Below are 16,510 nucleotides of genomic sequence, written 5' to 3'. Positions count from 1 at the left end.
TCAGAGTCCACCTCCTTAACTGTTCTTCCAGTGACAGCACAACTCTTGGTTTACTGTTGGAGAGCCCAAGTATGGAGGAGTGAGAAAACTCATCTTGAATGTTTCTCTCATATATTTTGAGTTGGTTGGATGACTATACAATGTATGCATGTGTGGAGTTACCAATCTGTCTTCATTAATGTGTCCAATGATACATGTTAGTACAAAATACCACACATATTTTGCCCAAGTGAAAATAGCTTCTATAATTCACTATTTTATTTTTTCTCATTTTTTTGTTCTTTCTGGATACTGAAATATCTGCTCAAATACACTATGTCTCATGAATATAAAAATGCTATGTTCTCACTTATTCATTTTCACATTTAGCTTTTTCTTGTGAAAAATAAGATTAAATGTGTTGAATGGCAAGATGAGAACAAGAAAAGCTCTGTCTGTAAACTGTGGCCCCCAATAACATCACCAGGAACAAATCTACAGGCAATATTTTATAAAAAAACATAGAAGATGGGGAGATATCTCAGTAGTTGAGAGCATTTGTTGCTCTTTCAGAAGATTCCCAGTACTCACATGGCACAATGACCTGTAACTTCAGTTCCCAGGTATGGAACAGTCCCTTTCAACTTTTGTGGGTGCCACACACATGCACAATGCATACACATACATGCGTGCCACACTCATACACCACGAAAACCAAAAACAAACAAAACACAAAGCCAACCTCTACAGCTAAACAATTTTCACACCACTACTCTAGCCCTTCCAATGATTTTTTACATTGCTTTCATTGTTTCTGATGCCAGAGAAAGCAATAGAAAATATCTACTGAGGACACCTATGCTCATCCCTATTAGAACGGAGGCTAACAGATTCACTTATAAGTTTCAGCTAAATTCTAATTAGCAGGAATCACAGGCAGAGGACTCTACCCACCCTGTGAACCCATGCAAGTAAATTTCTCAACCTTTGCAACTTTAAAGGGTCGAGTCCACCTGCACTTCATTTATCATAGATGCTATTCCTATTTATGAATAATGAAAACTTTTTTTGTTAAAAGGGCAAATGTCTTTGAACTGTTTGTTCTGGATGCTTAACCTGAGGGCCCTATTAGTTTGTGTTGCTGTGATGCAATTTCCAGATAAAAGCAATTTACGGGAGAAATAATTTCTTTTGGCTTATAATTTCAGGTGTGGTCTGCTTTGTCAGGGAAGGCACAACAACAGGAACTCGAAGCTGGCTCAACACTCAGGAAGCAGGGGGCGGGGTAGGCCAAAAGTGCTCTAAGCCAGAAAACTTCAAAACCTGGACGACTCCTGCTACTTATTCCCAAACTAGAGTCCCTTCTCATGTTACATCCAACCTCTTTGGCCAACCATATTCTACAAACTCTTCACCCAGGGTAAGCCTTGCTCACTCTGTCTAAATTCCTCTCCATGCACCCCAACTTCTGTCTATCCAGACTAGGTCTCACATCCAGTGCCCCAACATAGACTAAGCACCACTTGGGACACCACAAATCTTGAGTTTCAGGTCAAGATCCTTTTAGTCTTAACATATAAACACATTAACTTCCACATCCAACCACTTCACCTAGACAGATTCTGCATACCACTCATTAGGGTTTAGATGACTGATCCTCCCCTCCCTAGATGGAAAAACAAACAACTCTGATGCCCGCTGCATTGCTGTGCAAAAAGGTCAGTTGAAGCTTCAAGCAGGTGGCTTTTTACACTTCAGAACAAGCTCTCCCTTTCACCTATGCAAATCTACCTGGGCTAATGTAGTCAAATCACAGGTGCTTATGCAGCCCTGGGATCCTTCCCGTGTGAACCCTGTGGAGCACATGTGCCCTCCTGGTTCGGTAGTGAATCTTGCACGTGGGACCAACACAGAACAGTCATATGCCTATCTGGCAGTGGACTGAGCCTGGGTTCCACCAGGCTGACTTCAGATGGTAGCAACAGAAACTTTTATATTGTGCTGCTGCCTTGGTACCACCCTTCAGTCTGTTCAAGAAACACCAAGACCTCTGGATTGCTCATTCTTGGCATGTGGTATTTACTTTGCCTAACAGGGACTGGGTGTTCAGCAAGGGGTGGCTGTATTGGAAGCTTGTCACAATTAGAGGCTGGCACTGCATGAGAACCTCAAGGGTATTTTTCCTCCCTCCTATTCTGGGCAGGTGGCAGTCTCAGTTCACAAATATTCTGAAACCTCTCAGCCTGCCACATCATGCCAATTTAGGAAAAATCACTTAAAGACCACTTAGGACCACCTAGGAGTGAATGATTAATAGACTCCCTTCATTGCCCACGAATTCATTAGTAATATTTGTCATCTAGCACGCTCTCTTGGATAAGAAAAATACACTGTCCAGTCTTCAGAAAAACTCTTCACAAGCACTTATTATGAGTCTTGTTCTTCTGATATATGTAAGGATGGTGCTTTCTCATTTCCCTGGGTGAGCACATTTAGAAACCTTTAATATGTGATACAATCATAGGTTTTGAGAATGAGTTATTGGTGGTATTCCAGGAGAGCTTTGAGAACCAATTTCTACCAGAATTAATAGTGTAAACTTTAAGCCAAAGATAAAGGTTTTAGTACATTTATACTTGAAGACTTCTATATCAATTATATTAAGAGCCTGTATGTTAACCAAGGTCCTATTACACTTACGCTTGCACAGAACATAAATATTATACTGTTCTTTGAGTTGTGCACTTGGGACAAAATTGAAATTTTTACTATGTTCTCTGATGTTAAATAGCTTTGTGCCTTGAAACAGTTGTGTTTGCAGTGTTTCATTCTAGTATAAACTCAGGTGTTAAGATGTGCAAAATGGTAAAAGTTTTGTCACTTTTTCTACACTTGTAGGGTGTGTCTCTTGTGTGATCTTCTATGTTTATAGTGAAAGCTGAAGAGCTATAAATAACTGTCTGGTTGTGCACATTTGCCAGTTTTTGTCTCATGCGTGAATTCAAAGTTTAGTGAGAGATGGCCAACAATTAATTTTTTTCCACATTTAAAAAATCATTTGTGTTTCTAAAGTGAATTCTGTGGTGTCTGGTAAAAGATTTTAAACCTTAAGAATTTGGCATTTTTCAGATTTGTAGGGTTTCTCCCAAGGAACAATTAGTTCTCAGATAGTGACCTGTAAATAACAGTCCGACTTTGTTACATTCACTACCTCTGTAGGACTCGTCCCAGTTTGAATTATAGGACATTACACAAGTTTCTGACTATGGATGAAAGATTTACTAGATTCTTTACATTTGTTAGTTTTTTTCATGTATGAATTCTCTCATGCTTTCTAAGGTTTGAACATTGACTAAAGGATTTCCCACATTCATTACATTTGTATGGTTTCTCTCCTGTATGGATTCTCTGGTGTTGAATAAGATTTGTGCAGTGGATAAAAGCTTTGTCACAGTCTTTACATTTGTAAGGTTTCTCTCCTGTGTGAATTCTCTTGTGTTTAGTAAAAGACGAGCGGCAGTTAAAGGCTCTGCCACATACTTCACATTTGTAGGGTTTCTCTCCAGTGTGAATTCTTTGATGTTTTCTAAGGCTTGAACATTGGGTAAAGGCCTTTCCACACTCTTCACATTTGTAAGGTTTCTCTCCAGTATGAATTCTCTGGTGTTGACTAAGGGTTGAGTTTTGGGTAAAAGATTTGCCACATTCTGCACATCTGTAGGGCTTCTCTCCAGTGTGAATTACTTGGTGTTTCTGAAGGCTTGAACACTGAGTAAAGGACTTGCCACACTGTTTACACTTGTAGGGTTTCTCTCCTGTATGAATCCTCTGGTGTTGACCAAGAATTGAGTAGTGGTTAAAGCTTCTGCCACATTCTTCACACCTGTAGGGTTTCTCTCCAGTGTGGATTCTCTGATGTTTTTTAAGGCTTGCACACTGGGTAAAGGATTTTCCACATAATTTACATTTGTAGGGTTTCTCTCCTGTGTGAATTATGCTGTGTTTTCTGTAACTTGAGCAATATTTAAAGGCTTTGCCACATTCATTACATTTGTAGGTTTTCTTGGAATGCTGAATTTTACGCCTAGTAACATTTAAAGTTTTATTAAACATCGTGTCACAATCTATACTCTTGTAATGCTTACTCTTGTAATGCTTATCTTGAATATAGTTACCCTGATGGATAGTAAGCTTTGAACATTGAGTAAAGAAATTATCACAATTGAAAAGCTTCTTTGGAAGAGTGCATTGATGGTTGTTGGGACTCAAGCAATGGTCAAAGTCATTATGTACTTTGTCACACTGACCAGATTTCTCTAAGATAACCACATCATCGCAACTATTTAGTAAAGATCCACTGCTAAAACCTTTGCTAATTTCCTTATACATGTAAGGGGTTTCCCAAACTTCTGTATCTACATTTTGGCTATGCAATAATGGATCAGTAGCAGGCAATCCACAATCATTAGTATTGTGCTTTTGGCCACAGGAGACTGGTATTTGCTGACTGAAGAGTATGGCTCTTCCAGGATAGGAAGACTCGGCTTGATCACTTTTAGAGATCAGTCCTCTGTTTCTTAATTCTTTGTCTATGAAATTGCTTGAGTGAAAAATTAATCTATCTATCAGATCTTCCCAACTTTCTTTCAAAGTTAAGTCATGTTGAAAAATCTCCTGTGGATATTTACAGTTATAGACACATGGCTCATCAAAAGTATCTGGCCTTGCATGAGTTTTTTTCAGAGCTGTTTTCTGTTCTTGATCTCTGTTGTCTTTGGTATTGCTTGTGATCAGACATTGCTTATGTCTACCATGGCAGGCTGCTGCTTTATTCTCATCTCCATTTGCACAGTCCTCCCTTAAGTATAAATGCTGAAGGCTATAACTTCCATTGGTCACTTCTGTGAAGGAATATTTTAGGATCTGCTCTGGTGAAAAGTTCTGGGTACAATGATGAGAAAGAGCTGAAATAAATAAAAACAAACTAATTAATTTAACAGATACTAGTTATTACAGTTTGTAAATACATGTGAAGTTATACCAGGATGGAACATCTGGAGTTCCATATCTGAAACATCTGGAGAAATCACAGTAGCAAAGGTTGAAAGTTTACTAAAAAAACAAACAGACAAACAAAACAAAAACACAACAAAAAAAACCCCAAACCAAACTGAAACAAACAAACAAAAATGATAAAAAAAAAAAAAAAACCTAAAACAACAAAACACCTTAAAATTAAACTTGTACACCCTCCCATAACCAGGTAAGGAATCACGGCACCCCAAGTAAGCACAAGGCCAAGCAGTCTCACTGTAGGAGGAAGTGAAGTTTGTTACTTTTGTCAAGCACAGCTCTTCTTTTCCCCATATAACATAGCTAATTAGGAAAAATCAAATCTCCATCACCATAAGGAAAAAAAAAAAAGAGACAGAGGACTTTTTTTTTTTTTTTTTTTTTTTGGCTTTTGTAGAGCCTGTATAAAACCTGGCTATTTACAATGGCAGAGAGTAGGAGATACCAGGTATATTTTACGTAACAGTTTTGTAAAACTGAGACCAAAAGCAAGTACTATTCTGTTATCCCAAACTGTCACCCATCCTGTAGAGAAAAAAATAACTTTCTGAATATAAAACAAATTACTATTGTTTGTTGTTGATTTCACTGAAAAATAAACTCAATCTACTTATATACAGCATGCTATTTTTAAGTATATATTTATACTGGGATGGCTAAATCTACTTAACACATTATCATTTCAAAAAATAATAATATTGTACTTGAACACTAACCATCAATTTCTCTAGTATTTCCCAAGAAATACATATTAAATACACCTGTGATCTATAAAATTCTGAATGCTTGTTTTTTTTTTTCCAATTAAGTCTAGATCTTTAAAAAAACAGCTATTGTCTAGTAGCCTTATGCTTATTTCAGTAATATTCATCTTTGACCACCACTACTTCAACAATACCCCAAGGTGACAGTCACTGCTCATGTACCAATCTGCACTCACTTTTCACTTCTGAGATTAACTTTTCAGATTGCACATTAGGATGCTCATTTCTCGTGTCTGCCTGATTTCATTTTAAGTCCTGCACTTTTACCCATGCTGCATAAAATTAAGTGATTTTGCTTGTCTTTTTTATATTACTGAATATTAATTCACTGTGCACATGGACGACACAACCTTTTAAAAATGCTTTTTATTATTTTCAGAAGAGTGTGTGTGTGTGTGTGTGTGTGTGTGTGTGTGTGTGTATTAGTGTAGATGCCTGTGAATACCAGAGGCATCACATCCCACTGGAATAGAGTGACAGGCAGTTGTGAGTTGCTCAGTGTGGGTACTGGGAACTCACAATGGTCCTCACCAAGAGCGGTTTATACACTAAGCTCTCATTTAAGACCCCGAATCATTTATGCATTTGTACTGACATTAACTTTTATTTTGGCTACTTCAAATCATGTCGCACTAAACACTCCTTATCGACAGAGTGACCTACTATTGCTGGGACAAATGCACGTTCAGTTTTTAAGGTGCTTCCATGTATCCCCCATGCTTATTATAATCTGCTGCTGATACTTTTTTAAAGGACAAATTTCAATGGATAATAAATAGAAGTGACTGACTCAGAGGGAAGAACATGAAGACGATGCATTAGACTCTATGATCCACAAGTCACAAAGGTAATCTGGAGAGTGGTAAAAGTGATGTGGCTTCTCTATGACACTCCAACATGACCTCAGCGGAGCTCTTAAAAAAAGCATTGCAAACCAGACATAAGATGGAGGACACAGTGAACGTGCTGAAGGAGCAAAGTCTAAAATACACTGCACCCAGACAGCCCACTCTTCAGAGTCAAGGAAAAATACAGACATATACACTGTCAATGACCACCACCACTAGACTTCCCTACTACTACGGGCAACCCAAATAATAAAGCTGTAAAGCTCCGTGGAATCAAACACAGAGAAATTGAATTCCATGGACTTAGGAGGATACACAACACACTTTTAATTTCTGAATAAAACTGAAAAGACAAAAGTGAAAGCTTAATTACAAACCTGTTAATACACACTCCAAACAAAACAGCTGTGTTACCAATAATATCACAGGAAAGAGAAATGTATAAGTATAAAGAAAATTTGTAGAGACTAGAGATTACTTTGTCATTAGTGTATACAAAAAGGGGGGGGGTAAATTAAGCGGTATCATAGGTGACTCTTTTAAATGTAAGGATTCAGGTATGCTAAAAATCATGAAGGGGTCAAAGAGAGCTGATATATGGCCATAATTATGGTATAAAAAATACACTTTCAGAAAAAAGAGATGTGAAAATAAGTTAGAAATTCTAATGAAAGAAAATAACACACTGACATTTTTTTAAAAAAATCTTTTCTTTATCAACTAGACAGAAACTAGAGACTTCTGAGAAGAGGGTACCTCAATTAAGAAAACAGCTCCGTTAAGACTGGCTTGTGACTAAGCACAGGGACCGATGTGGGTGAGCCCAGCCCATTGCTGGTGGTCCTGGAGTGTATATGAAAGCAGGCTGAGCAGGCAGCAAGGAGCAAGCCAGGAAGCTGCACCACTGTACGGGTCTTTCCTGTCTTCTCATCCCTGCCCTGTTGAGCTCTTGCTCTGACTTCCCTCAGTGACACACTGTAATGTAGAACTGTATGGTGAAACCCTTCTCTCCCCAAGCTGCTTTTGGTAACGGTGTTTTATCAAAGCCATAGAAACTATAACAAAGACAAACACAAATGGCCATTTTTCTAGCAGAGTATAATTATAATAAATACATTACAATACACTTCCCACTTCTCAAATATATGCTATAAGCACTGAGAATGGAGGTAAGATATTGAATGTACCAGGATAATATTGACTTTTACATCCCTAGTTTTCATATTGTAAAACAAAACTAGATAAGAGTACTAATCAGGAAGCAAACCCTGAAAAATACTATAAACAGATTTATAGACACAAACAAACATCAACCTGGATATCCTGGTAGGACACAAAACAGGTCCTGGCAGATAGGAAAGCACTGATGTTCATTTCTGACTATAATGAAGTAATGGACATCAACCCAGGAAGAGAAAAACTGAGACGGTACCAGAGAGTGCCACAATAAATACTCGGTGATGTCCAAACGAAGACATATTTTTCTTTAAGGTTTACTGCAGCATTATTCCTAACAGCACAGTAAGCACCCTCCCCACCCCACCTCTGCCAACCCCAGATAAAGACAATTTGGAATACGCATGCAGTGTGGAATTACACAACCTTGTAGAGTGCTCCTTGACAGATGCCCTCCTCACCTGTGTGCTCTGCTTCATTCCGTCCTCCCCACCCAACTGGGAACACTGCCACTGCTTCATTCGGTCCTACCTATCTACCTACCCACCCACCTGGGAACACTGTCTTTGGTCACTTTACGTCCCAAGGCTCTTTTGTGTGTTTCTAGAGAGGTAACCAGGTGTGACTTGGAGACTATAAGACTTGGTTATCAAAAAAAAGAACAAGACCTGTATTATGATTGCACCAGTATCAACTGAGGTACGTGTCTCATTACTGTGCTCAACAGAAGAGATTCAGAAGAACAACAATGGTACAAATATGATTTCTCAAAAGACATGTAAGACAAGATTTTCAATTCCCAAATGCTGACCTCCACTTCTAACTACAGTCAAATCAAAGCTGAGGGGGAGAAAGTAGGCTTTAATATGTAGATCAGAATGTTATGTGGCATAGATTTGTTGCAATTACCACTAAGCTAAAGGCAGGATGTATAGTCAGTCCAGAAAGAGGAAAAGGACAAAGATGAGAAGAAACGGGAGCATCTTTTATGTGTGCCAAAGATCCCACAACTGTTCTTTAAAGCTCAAGCTTGTACTGCTTATGAAAAGCACAGGCTACAGCAGACATTTTTAAAAGGAAAGGCATGAAATGGTGGCAGTGTGTTGGGAGCTCTGCAGGGATGCTGTCCTCACCCACAGAGACCAGGTTTCTGTAGTTCTCTACCATCACATCCCTATACAGCCTCTGCTGAGGAGGGTCCAGGCATTCCCACTCATCCGGAGAGAAGTCAACGGCCACGTCGCGGAAGGTCAACTGCTCCTGAAAGAGAAACGAACACAAATACCACACTGTCAGAGTTCTGTGTTATCCAAGATGATCAGAGTTCTGTTATGCAGGATGATCTGAGTTCTGCGTCAGCCAAGAGGAAGTGAGAGTTAGATGGTGATGATTCAGGAAACTGAATTGTTCAGCAAGGGCCTTTTTATATTTACACCGCCAAACCAGTGTAAATATTACAATTGTATGACATTAAGTAGCAGAGCATTACTATCAGAGCATGCACGGTATAAACTAACAGACAACACCATCTGCTGTGTAACAGAGGAAATGAGACTAGAAAGCCACAGTGAAATAGACGGATTCTGATTCTTATTCAGGTGTTCTGGACTGGAGTCGGAGTTCCTGAGGACATAGCTCAGTAGTAAAGCTGACGTCAGTGTCCAAGACTGCTCATTAGCAGCTGTGAGGTGCAATTTGATTTTTAAAGAGATCATGCATTTTATTATAACAGGAAGTATAGCTAGAATAATTTTTTTTCATGGGAATGGTTTTATGTGTTTTTTTCCCCCTACATTATTTTGTCAAAAGATGGCAAATGGTCAAACCTAGGTTCTAACCAAATGCACTTGGTCCAGGATTAAGATGGAAACGTAAAGTTAAAAAAACTAAAATAAGCTTCAAGCAGTTTTCCCATGTTGTTGGGAATGGAAATATATTAAAAAGGCAGCAAAAGAAAACTGATCAAATAGTATTTATACTTTATTTCTAAAAATAAAAATAGTAGCTATAAATCCAAAACAATACACAATGGCTGTGTGTATTTCCCAGTGATACATAGTACATAAGGCCCTGGGCTCCTCCTGAGGACAGATTAAAACACACACACACACACACACACTCACGAGCACGCATACACACAAGTTGACCTCCCAGTTAATCCAGATGTGGGGGCACACACTTTTAATTCCAGCAGTTGGCAGGTGGAGGTAGAAGGACATAAATCTAAGGCCACTCATTATGCCATAGAAGCCAATGGTGCAAACTGGAATTATATTCTATTTAAGGAAGACTCTTTTTTTTAAATACTTTTTAAAATATAATACCACTGAGAATGTATTTAAGGGTGTCAAACTACAATCAAAGCTGTAGCTTTTTAGTCATTTACTAACTATTTTGTATTATAAGGTCTAATTTGAACATACTTGGAAATAGATTTGTTTCTTTGGCTAAACGTAAGAGTGGTAAAGAATTGTGTATATGTGATACTGAGCAGGAATAAATATATTGCACCATGTCTATTTCATATTAGAAGAGGAAGTAGCTTAAGATAAAAACAAACAAAACCATACTAACCAGAAGTAAGAAAGGTAGAGAAACAAACGTCTCCAAATTCTGAATATGGGGTTCTACTGCCCCTAACCAGAGACACGGTCTCCTAGGAATCTCTTGTCTTCCATCCCTGACGATCGATTGAGTCACCTTCACGTATTTTAGAAACATTCTGAATTACCACTGATGGAGACTATGGGGACATGAGTGGAGGAACCATGGTTCTGCCTTCCATTTGATACTTTGTAAACTACTCAATACCAACTCTGGAGACAAAAACAAATGGCACACACACACACACAATATTAAAAAGAGAAAGGTAAAAGAGGAGGAGAGGGAAAACAGAAGCCTCTCTGCATGGAACAGCCCAGCAAAGCCAAGGTAACTTAAAGCAATGAATATAATGTATACGATCAGGAGGTGGATTGGTCCACGAGACCTGTTACTTTAGGAAGTGAGGTTTCTGTAGGTCACAATATGATGTGTAAAATAGAGGCTTCCTAGTTTCTTGTCTTGTGTGGCTCCATTTTGAGTGAAAAAAGCAAAATGACTGTGTGGCTCATCTGTGCACTAACCACGAAGCAAAAACTAGTAACTGGTCATACAGGTAAAAAGGCTTTCAACTATCAGTTTAATAAGGTAGACCGTGAACTATAGTGACCTGTGAGCATATTAAAGTTGTATCAGAAAAGTCAGGCCTGGGAACTAATCAACAATGTAACACACACTCACCTGGAATCTATCGTAAGGACACCTGAGCACCCAGTGTATGTGTCAAGGAATCATGGAATAATCCCAGATTTCCCCTGGGCATCATTTTCTACGGTCTTCCTTGTGAACGATTTTTAGTGAAAGGGAGCAGAGCCCATGGTGGGGCTCTTGTGTTTCCTCAGCACTTCTACTTCTGGGTTCATTGATATCAAGCTGGACAGGCCAGCCTCACGGGGGAAACTGAGGGAACAAGGAAGGCAAAAGGAGCCTCTCACCCTGGAGTCTGCTTGATGTCTACTTAGATAAAAGTCACAAATTAGCCGGGCGTGGTGGCGCACGCCTTTAATCCCAGCACTCGGGAGGCAGAGGCAGGCGGATTTCTGAGTTCGAGGCCAGCCTGGTCTACAGAGTGAGCTCCAGGACAGCCAGGGCTATACGGAGAAACCCTGTCTTGAAAAAAAAAAAAACAAACAAACAAAAAAAAAAAGTCACAAATTACAACCGAACAGAGTCTGCTGTGAAAGCTGCTTTCACAGAGACAAAGTTCCCTTTATACTTGGATAGTTCAAATGAAATACTGAAACACCAATGAACAATGCTTAGGACCTAAATACAGCCAAATCTCCGAATACAGCCTCCGCCCTTTCCCACATGTGATCTGAGAACTTCACAAAAGACTATTAACTGCAGTTTACATTAAAAACACTAGTTATTCATGCATTCCTCACAAGCTATGTTAGCCAGGGCACAACAGGAACTGGCTATGATCTTATTTAAGTTTTTCAGCAACCTTTTGAGGTGCAACTTCAGAATACACTGAAATCTGTTTACTGTAAGGCAACTATTACAGACTGTAAAGAAGTTTCTGTCCACACGTGGGTGTCTCTTCCCCTTTTAGAGAACCTGTTTCTACTGACCTTCATGCTCAAATTTATGTTATAACCTCTTCCTAACAAACTCCAAGTCTGGTACATACTGGCTCATCCTGAAATTTCTCTCTGTGATAAACAATCCCAGCTTTACCAGAGTAGGGGCTTCTTTTACAAGAACCATCATGAAGCTGTTTACACCTGTGTACACCCACAGCTGCTAATATCTTCGCCTATAATGGCCTCTTAAATGTATCAGCTTTTTAACCTCTGACTGCAATAAGGCCTCTTTGAACTCTGTAATCTTTAACCTTTCTGTAACCATTATGATACACACGCACAAACACACACAGTTATAATGATAATGCATATTATAATAAAAGAATCTGTGATTGCTAACGGCAGCTGTCAAGGAATATCTGATTGCCTGGTAGATAGCAGCTAATAAAACTAGCTTACTTTGTAAAAGTACTCAGTTTTGGAAACCTATGTATTCATGTTTCTGACAAACCACTTTCATGACACCAGGGAGAGGGAGCTTAATTTCTAGGGTTTCACTGGAACAAGCAGGAGCTACTTGGGTATCAAGGCCATCCCCACGCACATGGTACATTCTCAAGCGAACATATGTTTTATTAGTGTTTCTTCAGTTCTTCACAGACCTATAAGTCTAGATCAGAACACAGCTCAGATGATGGCTATACTGACAACAGAATCCTTTTTATACATATGGTACATAACACAATACAGTTTGCAAATGCTATTGACAGCTAAGACCCCTATCTCACAAAGACAGATGTAACCAGAAAGGGAGTCCACTAAGCTTATAAATCTACAGAGAAAAACCTACACTCCACTTTAGTCTCATGTCCTCATCCCTTGCTGACAAGTTCTCCAATGCTGCTCTCAGGTAACTGTCAGTTCTTTCTCTGACATCAGCCCCAGGCCACGGAATGAATAGTATACAGAACTGACTGTGACTAGGAAGCTCATGGAAGAATTCAAGATTCCTGAACTGAGAAGCACAAGTTAGTAGGCGAAACAATAAAGTCTCCAAGAGCTGCTGAGCAAGCCCACAGCTCCTGGAGCCCACATGTCTTATGTAAAATCCACATGAGTAGTAAAGGCTAGAAGGGAGGGTATTATGCAGCTTTTCCCTTATGGTATGAAACAATGATCTCTTCCACTATACTACAAGACAGAGATAGCCAGGACTAAGGTAACCCTGATCAATCAGGCATGAGAAGAAAGAGCAAAGAAACACATTAATCATTAGGTCTGTCACAAAGACAATGTGGCTGCTCATATCCCTAAGAGATGGAATGAGATGGGGGCATCCTGAGACTCGATTCTGGGACTCTGCCTACCATATCCTTCTTCATCCCAGTTGCACAAGACATGCAGGAGTGAAAAGATTAATTAAGTGGGATGCCATGATCCAGCCTTTACGTCCTGGACACACTTTGTGGGATGAGACTTCTCAGTGCCACAGCAGCTTTGCAGGTACCCATGTTCCTATACACAAAACCAATGGATTCACTGGTTTCCAAAACCAGGTTCAGTGGAATCCCCGCTTTACTCTGAGCATGGTGCCCTAACTAGACTGATTACACTTTTGTTCATATCTGCCAAGGAGAAGAAATGCAACAAAGTTTGTAGGTTTTGAAAGAAAAAGCTTCGGGGCTTAAGTGAGGAAAGGACACACTCGTCTGTGACTCAGACCCCCGATCTGTGTTAAGTCAGTTCTTGTGGACATCTGAATGCATTTACTTGCCACCACTCTCTCAGCTGGGTCTACCGGGTCACACACCTCACCACCGACTTTGTGAGGTTGTGTCTTTATTGCTTTGAGATGAGGTCTCACATGTAGACCAGACATGCCTTGAGTTCTAAATTTTCCTGTGCCTTACTCATTAATGGGATTCTGGAAGCCTCAGTGTGAGTTCCAAACTCTCCAGGTCCTTTTCTCAAGTTGGCAACATGACTTGACTCCAGGCCTACCTATTCTTCCTAGAAGGAGCCTGTGTGCATAGTGAAGGATGCAAGTTAACACCTTCCATTGGACTGAACGTCGAGGCTCTGGGAGAAGGGGCAACTGAGCGCATGTGACATCTTCTGGCTTAGATGGATGGGCAAGTTTTCTAAGGGCTACATCAGCACCACCTGCTGTTTACTCCAGGAAGAAGTTTTGCAGCACATTCTACCAGTGGCTACCTAACACGATGGATTCTAAGAACTTGGATTGATTCAATACACAGGCAACAGGTGCCAGGCCAGCATTATGAATAAGTATCCCATGAACCACAGAATCAACTGATCAGAGCTCACAGGGGCTCACAAAGACTGAAGTGACCATCAGGGAGCCTATAAAAGTCTGACCTAGGTCCTCTGCATATCTGTTATGATTGTGTAGCTTGCTGTTCTTGTGGAACTCCTAACAGTGGGAGCAGGGTCTGTCTCTGACTCTTCTGGGACCCTTTTCCCCCTACTGGGTTGCCCTGGCCCGGCCCTGGCATGTGCCTAGTCTTACTGTAACTTATTATGCTGTGTTCAGCTGATATTCCTGGGAGGCCTGCTCTTTTCTCAAGGGAGGAGTGGATCTGGGAGAAAGGGAAAGTGGGGGCGGGCTGGGAGGAGGGAGGGAGGGGAACTGCAGATGGCATGTAATATGAGAGGAGAATTTAGAAAAAGAAGTACTCAGTAAACATCGAGTGTGTTTGAAAGGAAACCTGGGCACAGAACTGTTTAAACTACAAATGCAGTGCGGCTGTTTTTGAGAGCACGAAGCAGAATGACCATATAACCTAGCAGACACTAAGGGATTGAAGTCACAGTGTTGAAAAAAATGGCTACTCCACCATGCTGACTTCAATACTGTTCTTGGTCACCAAGACATGCATACAACAAAAGGGCTTCTTAGGTCAGAGTCTACGAGCCTGAGGGTATCCAGCTGCTCCCTCACTGCACCTCGAAGCTCAGGCTGTTGTCTAAGGAGTGGGCACAGAGGTCAACGTGTGCTAGATAATAAGCACACAGCAGTTGTGGACACAAGGTGCCAGGCCCAGGCGCAGGAAATCACTAAAGCTGAGGGTGGGTGTCACGAAAGGGGAAAAACTCAACTGAAAAACATTTTGGGAAGGTATCTGTGGCTTAGAAGACAAAAGGAGGAGAGTACAAAAACCAAATCAAAAGACTTAAACAACCAACCAACCTGGGTGTTGAAAGGGTGAACTGTTAAGAAGCAAAAGACAAATTTCTACAAAATGGTATTCTGAGGATATCTCACCTGTATGACAGCAGATGTGATTAAATGCGCAGACCTGCAAAAGACTGGACCTAACAATACTTCCTTGTCCTCACTCCTCCCTGAGGATTTGTGGGCAGTGAACAGTTGGTAAGTGGTTGAGAGATATTTTCTAGTGTCGTGTTGCCACTAATTATATGCCCGGGCTCCTGTAATTAATCCCTCGGTTAATAACCCTCATGAAGTTCCTTGGTTCACCAAACGATAGACTTTTGTCTATCCTAGAGCAGCTAGGAAAGTAGGGAGTTATTATGGGAGAGGGACAGGAAAGAAACAATGGAGGATATGTTCAAAATACATATGCATGTGTGAAAATGCCATAATGAAACTCATTAGGATGTATAATTAATATATACTGATACAAAAACTTAAAGAAAGCCAACAATAAAGCGCCATTCATTAAATCTTTAGAAAAGCGATGTCAAAAGCCATCTGATTGAAATACATCACGGTGACCCATCAGTTGATATTGATTGGGAATGGCACACAGAGTTGCAGGGTGGGGAAAGGGTTTCGGATCTGACCTATTTCTGGTACATCCACTAGGCGCAAGGGGGAAACGGGAAAACTCCGGGAGGAGAGCGGGAGCCCCGCTGATGTCCCGCAGGAACCTCCGCCACGGAGACTGGATTTTCTGATGCTCCTTCAGGCCATCTCCCGCAGTCTGCTGGCTGCAGACAGAGAGGCCGCTGCAAGGCAAAGGCCTGGAAGCAAAATCAGTGTTTGCTCTGCTCCTCCCTTCCGGGGCACCCGAGGACGCCAGGTCCGTGCAGCGGCCCGACTCCGCCCTAGGCCGAGCCGACCTGGCCCGCCCGGCGCCCCCTCGGAGCGCAGACTCCCGCCTACCCAACCCTCCGCGCAGCCTCGCGACCATTGCTCACCATCTCCATGGCTTTCCTGCATCTCCAGCACCCGTGATTTCGTAAGGGCCACCGGGGCTTCCAAAAGCTGGAAAACACGCTCACATTTTCCAACACAAAGGTCGCGTACGGGATGTGGACTCGCGATATTGTCAAGGCTCTGTGAATTTGATTGGCGGGTTCTCAGCCAATACTCTTCCAGCAAAGTGACTGCCATCACTCCCGCCCCGCCCTCCTGATCTTGATTGACATCAGATAGCACCAACCCACGGCCGAATGAGGTCCGAAGGGCAAGTTCTAGGATGAATCTGTTTTTGAGGCGGGATTCGACGGATTTAGTTTCCAGGGCGACCTGTGGCTTTTCCTTCTTCGTTAG

The 16,510-nt window shown here is 41.0% G+C and overlaps 1 protein-coding gene across 2 annotated transcripts; it reads right to left on the bottom strand.

Moving 5' to 3' along the window:
• Window positions 1–3,235: 3,235 nt before the first annotated feature.
• On the bottom strand, window positions 3,236–16,276 carry LOC110306777 (zinc finger protein 141-like). Of its 2 annotated transcripts, none has more exons than XM_021178874.3 (3): window positions 16,156–16,276; window positions 8,974–9,100; window positions 3,236–4,943 (listed from the first exon to the last, which is right to left on the bottom strand). In XM_021178874.3, exons 1-3 carry the CDS (start codon window positions 16,162–16,164, stop codon window positions 3,289–3,291), a joined length of 1,791 nt encoding a protein of 596 aa, XP_021034533.1. In that variant the 5' UTR covers window positions 16,165–16,276; the 3' UTR covers window positions 3,236–3,288. The 2 variants fall into 2 exon arrangements, with proteins under 2 accessions (XP_021034533.1, XP_021034534.1); XM_021178875.3 differs by having other exon boundaries at window positions 4,617–4,943; window positions 9,005–9,100.
• Between the last annotated feature and the right edge of the window lie 234 nt (window positions 16,277–16,510).

This window comes from Mus caroli, unplaced genomic scaffold, assembly GCF_978045245.1.
Source record: "Mus caroli unplaced genomic scaffold, Mus_caroli_1 scaffold_14, whole genome shotgun sequence".
Taxonomy (NCBI): domain Eukaryota; kingdom Metazoa; phylum Chordata; class Mammalia; order Rodentia; family Muridae; genus Mus; species Mus caroli.
This window is presented reverse-complemented; position numbering and strand designations above follow the sequence as displayed.

Bases quoted from the DNA above. Each gene is read 5' to 3' on its own strand.
- LOC110306777 (XM_021178874.3), bottom strand. The intron at 4,944-8,973 runs GTGAGGACAGCA...TATTTATTTCAG, and splicing joins CAGAAACCTGGTCTCTGTGG to CTCTTTCTCATCATTGTACC.